Source organism: Dromiciops gliroides, chromosome 2 (genome assembly GCF_019393635.1).
Source record: "Dromiciops gliroides isolate mDroGli1 chromosome 2, mDroGli1.pri, whole genome shotgun sequence".
NCBI lineage: Eukaryota > Metazoa > Chordata > Mammalia > Microbiotheria > Microbiotheriidae > Dromiciops > Dromiciops gliroides.
This window is the reverse complement of record NC_057862.1, coordinates 391570182-391582822: the sequence shown is the minus strand read 5'-3', so window position 1 is coordinate 391582822 and position 12641 is coordinate 391570182. Positions and strand designations below refer to the sequence as shown.

The following is a 12641-nucleotide window of genomic DNA, read 5'->3' as shown; positions in this document are numbered from 1 at the left end:
GCTAGTAAGTGTCAAGTGTCTGAGGTTGGATTTGAACTCAGGTCCTCCTGAATCCAGGGCCAGTGCTTTATCTACTGCACCACCTAGCTGCCCCCCGATTTTTTTTTTAAAGGAAACAGTTGTAAAGAAAGATTAATTGGTTATGTGAAAATTTAGTAACAAATTTATAATGAATTATTTTCTAAATGTAAGTCAGCAAAATATAAGCAGGAGTCAGAGGATCTGGAATCAAATTTATTTTAATAATAATTTTATATAATAATAATAATAATTTTAAAATAATTTTAATTCAAAACTATTTTTATTTTTATTTGGGGGGGGGCAATGAGGGTTAAGTGACTTGCCCAGGGTCACAAAGCTAGTGTCAAATGTCTGATGCCAGATTTGAACTCAGGTCCTCCTGAATCCAGGGCCAGTGCTTTATTCACTGCGCCATCTAGCTGCCCCCCCCCCCAATTTTTTTTTTTTTAGTGAGGCAATTGGGGTTAAGTGACTTGCGCAGGGTCACACAGCTAGTAAGTGTTAAGTGCCTGAGACTGGATTTGAACTCAGGTACTCCTGACTCCAGGGCTGGTGCTCTATCCATTGTACCACCTAGCTGCCCCCCAAAACTATTTTTAAAAAACAAACTCACCTCTCTTTTGCTAAGTGCCAGACTTGAGTCAGAAAGACTTAGGTTCATACTCTGCCTCCAGTACTTACTAGCTGTTTGACCCTGGGCAAATCACTTAAGCACTGTTTGCCTCAGTTTCCCCATCAGTAAAATGAAGGTATTGGTATGGATGGCATCTGAAGTCTCTTCCAGCTCTAGGTCTATGATCCTATGATATTATGAACCACCATTAACTTCCCTTCTTTTCCTCCCTCTTAACTGCCAAGCCCCAATCAGAGAAGGTCATATTTGGCAGTGGACTGGCGGGCAAAATATAAATTAAGGAAACAGAATGGTGTTGTGGAAAGAGTTCAAACCTGAATTCTGCCATGTATTACTGTGTAATTTTAGTTAAATTACTCAACCTCTCTGGGCCTCAGCACTCCTATCTGAAAAATGTTACACAGACAAAATGCCCTAAGAGCCTCCCACCTCTAGCATTCTAAGATCCTATCTACCTGGAGTTGCTTTTAGATAACAATCAAGGAATTTTTGAGCCAGAAGGAGCCTTAAAGCTCAAGTTGTCCAGCTCCTTCCCCAATGCAGGTACTCCTTCTACAATATTCCCAATAGGTGGTCATTCTACTTCTGCTTGAATATTTGTAGTTAATGGGAAACTCACTACCTCAGAAGCCACCCTGTGTCATTGTTGGATGTCTCTTAGAATGTTTGTCCTTATAGTTAAAATCTGCCATTTTCATTGATTTCTTCTAGTTTTGCCCTTTAGGGGCAAGTCAAACAAAATTTTTTAAATTCTTCTTCCACATGAAAGACCTTCAGATACTTATTCAATCAATGCACTATCTACTGAGTCGGACACTGTGCTAAGTACTGGGGATACAAAGACAAAACTGCATCATTCCCTGTTCCCAAGAAATATACATTTAGCGGAAGCTCTATGCTATCTATTTGAAGGCAGAGATCATCCTTGAATTTTCTCAAAGCTAAAATATCCTCACTCCCTTCAATAGATCAGCTGATCTTCATAGTACATGGTCTTAAATCTCCTTGCCATCTTCATTACCCTCCTCCAGCAAAGGATCAAATACCCAGTGCTTGGGGATTGGGAGGAATGGGCTGGAGAAGCCACAGCTGGCCTTGGTTATGTTACAGGAAAGGGACGTTTTTCCTGACATGCCTTTCCTCTGAGTTCAGTCAGCATAGTCTTCCAGCCATGATAGCACTTCCTTCCTCTGGCTTCCTCTAGGGCCCAGCTGACTATTCAGTTTACAGAGTTTCCCTAATGCATGCTCCTGTTAAAATAACAAAACATCTCTTACATAAAATTGTAACCATCCACCAATCCCTGAATTCATTCCTTTGTTCATCCATTCACTTAATGAATATTAATTGCCTCAAAATGTACATCATGGGCCACTATGCTAGACAGTGAACAATGTACTAAGATGAACAAAATAGAGTCTCTGCCTGCAAAGAGCTTACAGTCTAGTGAGGGAGATAAAATATGGACACAAATGACTAAAACACAAGGCAAAATCTAAGTGCAGGAGAACAAAATGTTGTTGGGATTTAGGGAGATTGCTGGGGGAGGGGGGAAGCTGGAGAGAGATGGATCAAAAAGCCTAGTTGGAGGAAGTGAGCAGAATTTCAACAGGCTATAATTTGAGGGAGGGGCAAGGCATTCCAGACCTAGGGAACAATATGAATGAACTATAGGAGTGAGGTAGGAAGGTTCTGGGTGTGTACAAGTGACAGGTGAGTAAGGTCTATTTGAGTAATGGGAGATCTGACTGAAAAGGTACATTGGAGTGAGATTGTAGAGGGGCTTGAATGTCATGTTAAGGGGTTTGGACTTTATCCTATAGACAGTGGGAGTTTATCAGTAGAATTGTGTATTGGGAAGATGGATCCCAGTGTCCTGGCAGGCTGGACTGGAAAGGAAGGGATCGATAAGTTTCAAGGCTGTTGTTGCACATGTGAGAGATGAAGGCTAAGTGATAACTGATATTTATAGAATCCTTGAAGGTTTACAAAGAATTTAGCTAATAAGTGCCCAAGTGCCAGGGTTTAAACTACAGGACTACAAGATTGGTTGGTTGTGGGAATGGAAAGGAATTGACAGATAGATAGGAGAGATAGAGACAGGATAGAGACACTTCAACCAGAGTTCATTAAGGCCCTGCTATGCCCAAGGCAAAAATCAATGTAGTATAGTAGAGGGGCAGCTAGGCAGTCAGGAAGACTCATTCCTGAGTTCAAATTTGGCTTGAGACACTAGCTGGGTGACCTCGAGCAAGTAAGTCACTTAACCCTATAGGTCTCAGGTCCTCATCTGTAAAATGAGCTAGAAAAGGGAATGAAACCATTTCAGTATCTCTGTCAAGAAAACCCCAAGGAAGAGTTGGACATGACTGAAAAATGACTGGAAACAAAAGAATGGAAGGAGAGCTGACACTGGGGTTAGATAGATCTGGGCCCAAGTTCTATCAAATTTCTGTCTATGACCTGGCAAGTCACTTAACTTCTCAATGCTGTAGGCCAGAGGTGTTAATAAGCCACTCCAACCACAAGCTGCCCTACAAATACTTCTGAGTAGCAGGACCCAGATTAAAATGATATTGGGAAACATCTAACAAAATTTTAAAAAATGCAATAAAACAATGTTAATATGTGATTTTCTTAGTCAATATACCTCCCCGGCCCAGGAACCCTTATGTGCCATTTAGTGGCCCCCAGTTTCTGTCTGAATTTGACACCTCAGATCCAAGTACCTTTTTAATAAGATTAAAATTCAAAGAAGGTTCATATATATCTAGATAGGGCAAGTCCTCACCTGTGGCTCCCTAACCTAAAATCACAGATCTGTTGTTGCTTTTTTGTTTGTTTGTTTTTTGTTTTTTTTTCCTCACAAAAGGATCAGATTTTATTACTTAGGAATTAATTAAACAACAAAGGTGAAATTAATAAAAATCAAAGATAAGGAGGTAGGAAAAAGAAAATACAGATAAATTCTCTTAACTCTAAATTTAGCCTATGCAATCCCCAGATTGTTTCCAATTAAGCTAATTTAAAGGAATTTGCTTTCACTCACAACACTTGGGATGTCTACAGTTGCTCACGCCACTGGAAAGGCAGAAGCCAGGGAGAGAAACCTAGCGTTCAGGAAGCACCTCCGCCTCCCCTCAGGGAGCGTTCAATCTTTCTCCCCAAAAAAGGGAGGTACTTCAAAAACTGCCTATGGAGAGTTCTCTTTCTGACCTCAGTAGCGTAGGTAACTTCAGGGTGGGCCAGGTGTGGCCCCTCCCAAATGAGTCCGCTAAAACTCCAATAATTTTTTACCACAAATAATTTTTACCACATCCCCCCACCTTTGTTTCTTCGAAAAACACATATGGTTTGCTTGATGAAACAGCCAAAAATAACAGAATATAATACCCTATGCTAGCAAAAAATATGTTAATAACAATATAGAAAAGGGAGAAAGGAAAGTTTTGTGTAGAGGGGCGGTCCCTCATGAACTGGCACTTTGACACTGGCCTGCAGAGGGAGGACCTCTGCAGAGAATACATGCTACAAATGGTATATATAATAACAGAAGGAAAAAAAACAACAACAAAACAAAACTGTTCATTTAAAGTCTCTTGTCTTCTTGGAGTGGTCATCAGGAAAAAACTAGACTCTGGTCTGGACTCGTCAGGAAAACTGGACTCTGGTCTGGACTCTGGTTGTCTCTGGACTCACTTCTTTAGCTGTTGAACTACTGGATTTTTACTAATCCTTAGCCTATTTTTAGTGTCAATGATCAAATTAAACAGTGAGAGTTCTTCAAAATATAACTCATACTCAAACTCTCTCTCTCTCTCATATTACATTCCCCTCTTTTATTATAATACAGGGTTGAGGTAGTTATGCACCCTATAATACTTCTTACCACCATGTGTCTAGATCAAAACCAAATTTAGTAATGTGTCCATGACACCTGAAAATGTTATGGAAAGGTTACCATCCTACATCTCATGGTTCCGAGACATCTGGCAATTGTGCTAGGCCACAGGTGGATGGATTCTGACCATGCCATCAGACACACTTGGGATGTCTACAGTTGCTTGTGCCACTGAAAAGGCAGGAGCCAGAGAGCAATCTGGGTTTGTTTGTTTTTAAAGTGCTAGGCATTGAAAATACAAAGAGAAAAAAAAGCAAAACAAAACAGGTTTTGCCTTTAAGGAAATTACATGCTAATGGAACAAGTCAAATTGAAACATGCACCACTCACCAGACACAACATAAAGTGCCTCCTTGGAATGTTCTTTCTCTATAAAAATCTTCTTCCAGTCCTACCAAATTTATTTTATGACACAAATATGGTGCTGATACCTAAACTAGAAAGGACCAAAACAGAGAAAGAAAACTATAGACCAATTTCCCTAATAAATATTGATGCAAAAAATTTAAAGTAAAACACTAGAAAGATTACAAAAATATATCACAAAGATCATACTCTATGACCAGGTGGGATTTATACCAGGAATGCAGGGAGGACTGCTTCAATATTAGGAAAACTATCAGTATAATTGAACATAGCAATAACAAAACCAATAAAAATAATGTGATTATCTTAATAGATGGAAAAAAAGAGTTGGACAAAATGTAACACTCATTCCTATTAAAAACACTAGAAAGGGGGGCAGCTAGGTAGCACAGTAGATAGAGCACTGGCCCTGGAGTCAAGAGGACCTGAGTTCAAGTCCGAGCTCAGACACTTGACACTTATAAGCTGTGTGACCCTTGCCTCATCAAAAAACAACAACAACAACAACAACAAAACACTAGAAAGGGGGCAGCTAGGTGGCGCAGTGAATAAAGCACTGGCCCTGGATTCAGGAGGACCTGAGTTCAAATGTGACCTCAGACACTTGACACTTACTAACTGTGTGACCCTGGGCAAGTCACTTAACCCTCATTGCCCTACCCCCCCCCAAAAGTCATAATAAATAAATAAATAAAATAAAAGAAATGTGAAGAAAACTTGCCTAGCCTTACCAGATTTCAAACTGTATAAGAAAGTAGTGATCATTAAAACAATCTAGTATTGGCTAAGAAATAGAGTGGTGTATCAGTGGAATAGATTAGGTGCACAATACACAGTAGGCAATAACCATAGTAATCTGGTATTTGATAAACACAAAAATCACAGCTTTGGGGACAAGAACTCACTATTTAACAAAAATTGCTGGGAAAACTGAAAAACAGTTTGGCAGAAACTATGTATAGACCAACATCTCACACCTTATACCAAAATAAAGTCAAAACTTGTATATGGTTTTGGGATTTTTTTGCGGGGCAATGAGGGTTAAGTGACTTGCCCAGGGTCACACAGTTAGTAAGTGTCAAGTATCTGAGTTCACATTTGAACTCAGGTCCTCCTGAATCCAGGACCGGTGCTTTATCCACTGCGACATCTAGCTGCCCCCCAACTTGTATATGATTTAGACATAAAGAGTGATAGCATAATCAAATTAGGGTAACATGGAATAATTTACCTGTCAGATCTATAAGGGATAAAGGAAGAATTTATGACCAAACAAGAGATTAAGAACATTATGGGATGTAAAATGGAGAATTTTGATTACATTAAATTAAAAAGGTTCTACACAAACAAAATCAATGTAGCCAAGGTTGGAAGGAAAGCAGAAAACTGGAGAAATTTTTTTTTACAGAAGTTTCTCTGATAAAGGCCTCATTTCACAAATATATAGAAAACTAAGTCAAATTTATAAGAATACAAGTCACTCCCAATTGATAAATAGTCAAAAGATATGAACAGGCAGTTTTCAAATGAAGAAATCAAAGCTATCTATAATTATTTGAAAAAAATGATCGAAATCATTATTCATTAGAGAAATGCAAATTAAAAGAACTCTCGGTTACCACTTCACACCTATACTAATGGCTAATATGACAGAAAAGGAAAATTACAAATGTTAGAGGGGACATGGGTAAGTTGGGACACTAATGATGGTGGAGGTGTAAACTGACCCAAACATTCTGGAAAGCAATTAGGAGCTCTGCTTAAAGGGCTATAAAATTGTGCATACCCTTTGACCCAGGAATACCACCATTAGGTCTGTGAAAGAAAAAGATTTTTTTTAATGGAAAAGGGGGCAGCTAGGTGGCGCAGTGGATAGAGCACCAGCCCTGGATTCAGGAGGACCTGAGTTCAAATCCAGCCTCAGACCCTTGACACTTACTAGCTGTGTGACCCTGGGCAAGTCACTTAACCCCAATTGCCTCGCCAAAAAAAAAAAAAAAAGGAAAAGGACCTATATGTACAAAATATTTATAGCAACTCTTTTTTTTGTGGTAGCAAAGAATTGGAAATTGAAGGGATTTCCTTCAACTGGGGAATGGTTGAACAAGTTGTGTTATATGCTTGTGATGGAATGCTATTGTGCTATAAAAAATGATGAGCAGGATGCTTTCAGGAAAAACCTGGAAAGACATGAATTGAGGCAAAGTGAAGTGAGCAGAATTAGGAGAACAATGCATACAGTAACAGCAATATTGTATGATGATTAACTCTGAATGACTTAGCTATTCTTAGCAATACAAATATCCAAGATAATTCAGAAGGACTTATGATAAAAAAATGCTTTCCACCTCCAGAGAAAGAACTGATGGAGTTTGAATGCAGATTGAAGCATACTATTTTTTAACTTGATTTTTTGTGCTTTTTTGGGGATCTGTGTTTTCTTTTACAACATGACTAATATGGAAATATGTTTTGCATGACTGTACATGCATAACATATCAAATCATTTGCTGTCTTAGGGAGGAGGAATAGTTGGGTGGGAGGCAGAGAATTTGGAACTCAAATTTTAAAAAAGCTAATCTTTCTTTTTCTTTTCTTTTTTTTTTGGTGAGGAAATGGGGGTTAAGTGACTTGCCCAGGGTCACACAGCGAGTGTCAAGTGTCTGAGGTCGGATTTGAACTCAGGTCCTCCTTAATCCAGGGCCAGTGCTTTATCCACTGTGCCACCTTGCTGCCCCTTTAAACTAATCTTAAAAATTGTTTTTACATGCATTTGGAAAAATATATTTTAAAAATCTCCTCCCTAGGCTAAAACATCCCTGATTCCTTCAGCAGATCAGCAGATCTTCATATTACATGGTCTTAAATCTCCTCACCATCTTGGATTGCCCTCCTCCAGAAAAGGGTCAGGAGCCTCATGCTTCACTAAGCTCTCCATCTGATGTGTTACATAGCTCTATAGCCCTCGAAGCACTGAGTGCATTGAGCATTTAGTTTTAAGTACATTAGATTCTCAGAAAGTACAATATTTGTTGATTATTAGATTAAGTACAGAGGAAGAACACAGTGACACAAGCTAACAAGTTAGTTCAACAAACTCCTTTAGGTTTTAGAAAGAGCAGTGTCAAATTAGTAACTCCAGAAGCCCAGAGGTGAAATGTAAACACCTATGTAAGTATTCCAAAGGAGGAATTAGGTCACCTAGGGCAACAGAGTGATACTAAAGAAGAGTTGGTGTCAAACATTCCACCCTCAGGTGACAGTGCAATACTTTTCCTGGAAGGATCATGAGATATAAGCCATTTATAACTATTCTGCTAGGGATGGTCAAGAAATCAAAGAATTAGGGGCAGCTAGGTGGTGTAGTGGACTTGACACTTACTAGCTGTGTGACCCTGGGCAAGTCACTTAACCCTCATTGCCCTGCAAAAAAAAAAGAAAGAAAGAAAAGAATTGAACCATAAACTATTAAAACTAGAAGGGCACTTAAAGAGCTAGACTTCCTATTGTACAATCCTCCTCATTTTATAGGAATGGAAGCAGAGAGGGGTGTTACAGGTCACAGGTGTGATAGGTTCAACAAGGAAAAAATCAATGTGAGCTTACTGCTTAGGTACAGGCTGAAGTAGATGCCTTCTCTATTTTTCTCCAACACTGTAAGGACCTGATTCTACAGTTCAAAGAATTTATTAATATGTAAGTAAGGAAAGTGTGAGGAGGATAAAGGGTTAGAATTTCAGCCATAATCATACACCATGCTGAGTATTATAATAATTGTTAGAGAATCCCAGACTGGCAATATTAGGATAGAAGTCATTTAGTCCAAATCCTACTAATCATGAATCCATGAATGAGCAAGTGGTCATCTAGTCTCTGCTTAATAACCCCCAGTGATGGGGAACTCACTATCTTACCATGCCAGGCAGCCCTTTAGACTCTGATAAGCTCTAATGGTTAAAAGGCTCTTTCTTGAGTTAAGCTGAAGTAAGTAATTCTTCAACTTCCACCCATCACTGTTGGTTTTATTCCCTGGATTCGAGACAACCAACCAACCAATATACATTTATTAAGCTCTTACTATGTTGCCAGGCATTGTGCTAAGTACCAGGGATACAAAAAGAAGCAAAAGACAGTCCCTGCCTTCAAGGAGTTTACAATCTAACAGGAGAGACAACATGTGAACAAATATATAAAAAACAAGCCATGTACAGGATAAATAGGAAATAATTAAAACAGAGGTTAGGAAAGGCTTCTTTTAGAAAGCAGGATTTTAGTTGGGACTCAAGGAAGCCAGGGAAGTCAGCAGTAGGGACAGAAAAGAGAGAGTGTTCCAGGCGGGGGAAACAGCTACAGAAAATGCCAAGAGACATTCAAAATGAGTTTTCCCTTCCATATAAAGGACCATCAAATGTGGTTTTTTAAATTTTAATCTTTTTTTTAAGCGAGGCAATTGGGGTTAAGTGACTTGCCCAGGGTCACACAGCTAGTAAGTATTAAGTGTCTGAGACCATATTTGAACTCAGGTCCTCCTGACTCCAGGGCCGGTGCACCACCTAGCCGCCCTCATCAAATGTTTTGAAAAAGCTATCTCACCCATCCTTACAACCCTAGACAAATATTGATACAATTAAAAATTCACTAGAACCTAGATATCCCACTACTAATTCAATTGCACATACCACACACTGGACATCAGGAATGCAGAATCATTAGTAACAAAGAAATTATTAGGAGAGTCCCAAACCTTGTTGCTTCCGTACTGTAGGTCCTACCAGAAGGAGGCCTGTGTGTTTATCTTTCTTTTTCTCTCTCCACCTCTCTCTTCCTCCCTCCCGCTCTCTATTGGGACTGGTTACTTTGATTAGGATCCTGTATCAACAAAGTTTTGGGCACAGGCTTAGCCCAGGAAAAGCCTCAATGTAGATCTACTGTCTACACTATGCCAATTATCTGCCATCCCCATAAAGATAATCACCAAAGAAAAATTGAAATGGTAGTTTGGGGGCAGTTAAGTGGTGTAGTGGATAAAGCACTGGCCCTGGTTTCAGGAGGACCTAAGTTCAAATCCAGCCTCAGACACTTGACACTAACCAGCTGTGTGACCCTAGGCAAGTCACTTAACCCCAATCGCCTCACTTAAAAAAAATGAGGGGGCAGCTAGGTGGCACAGTGGATAAAGCACCAACCCTGGATTCAGGAGCCCCTGAGTTCAAATCTGACCTCAGACACTTGACACTTACAAGCTGTGTGACCCTGGGCAAGTCACTTAACCCTCATTGCCCCACAAAAACAAAAACAAAACAAAACAAAAATGGTAGCTTGGTATAGTGGGATGAAAGCTGTGCTTGAATCTAGATTGCACATGGGAAATAATTTTGCTTTTACTTAATTTTTTTTGGGGGGGGTGAGGCAATTGGGGTTAAGTGACTTGCCCAGGGTCACACAGCTAGTAAGTGTCAAGTGTCTGAGGCCGAATATGAACTCAGGTACTCTTGAATCCAGGGCTGGTGCTCTATCCACTGAGACACCTAGCTGCCCCTACTTAATTTTTTAATAGAGTTTGAACCATAGTAATAATAATGATGATGCTGATGGTGATGTCAGCAACAACAAAAACAATAGCTAGCATTCATATAGCACTTTTTTTTTTAATTAGATATTTTATTTTTTCCGTTACATGTAAAGATAGTTCTATATAGCACTTTAAGGTTTGCAAAGGGCTTTACGAATATTACCTCACAACAACCTTGGGAGGTAGGTGCCATTTTATTATCCCTGACTTTACAGATGAGGAAACTGAGGCAGGTAGAGGGTAATCAACTTGCCCACGATTACAGTGCCAGTAAATGCTTTAGGCAAGATTAGAAGTCAAGTTTTCCAAGTTTTCTTCTTCTTTTTTTACATTATGTCCTTATTTGAGATTTCATTTATTTATTTATTTGTTTGTTTACCTTTTTTTGGCAGGACAATGAGGGTTAAGTGACTTGCCCAGGGTCACACAGCTAATAAGTGTCAAGTGTCTGAGGCCAGATATGAACTCAGGTCCTTCTGAATCCAGGGCCAGTGCTTTATCCACTGTGCCACCTGGCTGCCCCTGAGGTTTATTTTTAACATTCATTTTTATTCTCTATCCCAGTTTTCCCTCCTGCCCCTCCCCCAACCAACTGAGAAGGCAAGCAACATGCTACTCATTATACATGTGAAGTTATGCAAAACATATTTCCACATTAGCAAGAAAAATTTAGTTTTCCTCACCTGTAAAATTGGGATGAAACATCCTGTTGTGAGGGTTGAACAAGATAATGCAATGTTTTGTAAACTGTAAAGTACTGTACAAATGTCAAGCCACTGTATTATTTCCAGCAGAATGTATACTCCTTGAGGGCAAGGACTGATGGGGGAGGGGTATCTTTAGTGCCTAGTACATAGTGGGTGCTTGATAAATTTGATTTGCTAAATTTAATGAAATGGAGCAGTCTACCACAGGGAAATAATGCTCCTATTGATGGTAAGCTGCAAGAGAATCTTCACATATAATTTCATAAATCTGTGTGTTCATGGATGTTTATGAAAGTAAAGTAGGTTAAACGTAAAAGGGAACCTTACTAGTTATCAAAGCCCGCAACCTCTTTAGCCCTGGAGCTAAACAGACAGAAAGAAAATTTAAGGTATACATTGGAGGGACCAAAGTGACGTCTGCATTTTTGTCCTGTGTTGTTTAACTCTTAGGCTAGTGTTGGAACTTTTCATGTGGTTGTCTTATCAGTTGAATTGTAAACCCCTTAAAGGGAGGGATTTTTTTTTTTAATGGGGAAAAAAAACCATATAGGGTAAGGAATTCTGGATCCCTTACCTCTTCAGAAAGAAATGTATCAGCTAATAATCTCCTTGGTTGCAGCTAGAAACTATAAACTGTTACAGAGATGCTTACCATCTAATTGAAGGTTAGATGTTAGCTGTTACAAAAACATTAGTATTTAACTGAAAGTTCTCTAAGGGAAAACCCTGAGTAGTAGCTGGAGAGAATAAAGAACTTGGAATTGGGGAGACCTGGGTGGGTTGCAATCCTGCCTCAGATTTATTAGCTGCATGACCAGTGCTTCAGCTAATCCCAATATTGTGTGAGATTTGGGATTATTCCTAAATCCTATCTTTGTAACCCTGAAGAAGTCATTTGTTCTCTCCAAGCCTCAGTTTCCCCAGCTGTAAAATGGAGCTGATAATTCATTTATGACTTATTCAAAGGGAATGATCAGGAAAGGCCTTGGGTAGGAGATAGAAACTTGAGCTCTGAAGGAAATCAGTCAGGCCTGTACTTTAGGAATATCACTTTGGCGGTGGTGTGGACCATGGATTGGAGAAGGGGAGGATATGAGGCATGGGAGATCAGTTGCATTGCAATAGTCCAAGCAATTGCAATAGTCCTCCAACTCATTTTACAGATGAGGAAACTGAGGTAAACAAGGTTAAGTGACCTGCCTAGGGTCACACAGCTAGTAAATGCCTGAGATCTGATTTGTACTTAGGTCTTCCTGACTCCAGACTTGGCACTCTATTCTCTGAGCTGTATTTACACATATTGGGGGGGGGGGGCAGCTAGGTGGTACCTTCACAGCACTGAACCTTGACTCATAAAGTTCTAAATGCAAATCCTGCCTCAGAGACAATTTATATTCGTACTTGCAGTTTCCCTCCAAAGAATGTAACGGTCCCTTGAGG

General features: G+C 39.6%; 1 protein-coding gene across 10 annotated transcripts in view; it reads right to left on the bottom strand.

Annotated features, from left to right (window-relative positions):
• KYAT1 (kynurenine aminotransferase 1) overlaps nt 1-12641 on the bottom strand; it is a 53935-nt gene that overhangs the window by 40631 nt on the left and 663 nt on the right. For 2 of the 10 annotated variants that reach the window (XM_043987218.1, XM_043987220.1), the window contains exon 2: nt 4887-4992. The exons of 4 other annotated variants lie outside the window; for them this stretch is intronic. Coding sequence is in view for 1 of the 6 variants with exons in the window: in XM_043987215.1 (XP_043843150.1) it covers nt 9602-9615 (14 nt within the window). In the remaining 5 variants the exon portion in view is untranslated. Of the gene's footprint in view, nt 1-4886; nt 4993-9601; nt 9667-12602; nt 12621-12641 lie in introns of those variants that run through there. 4 more of the 10 variants (XM_043987222.1, XM_043987215.1, XM_043987227.1 and 1 more) reach the window with 4 other exon arrangements.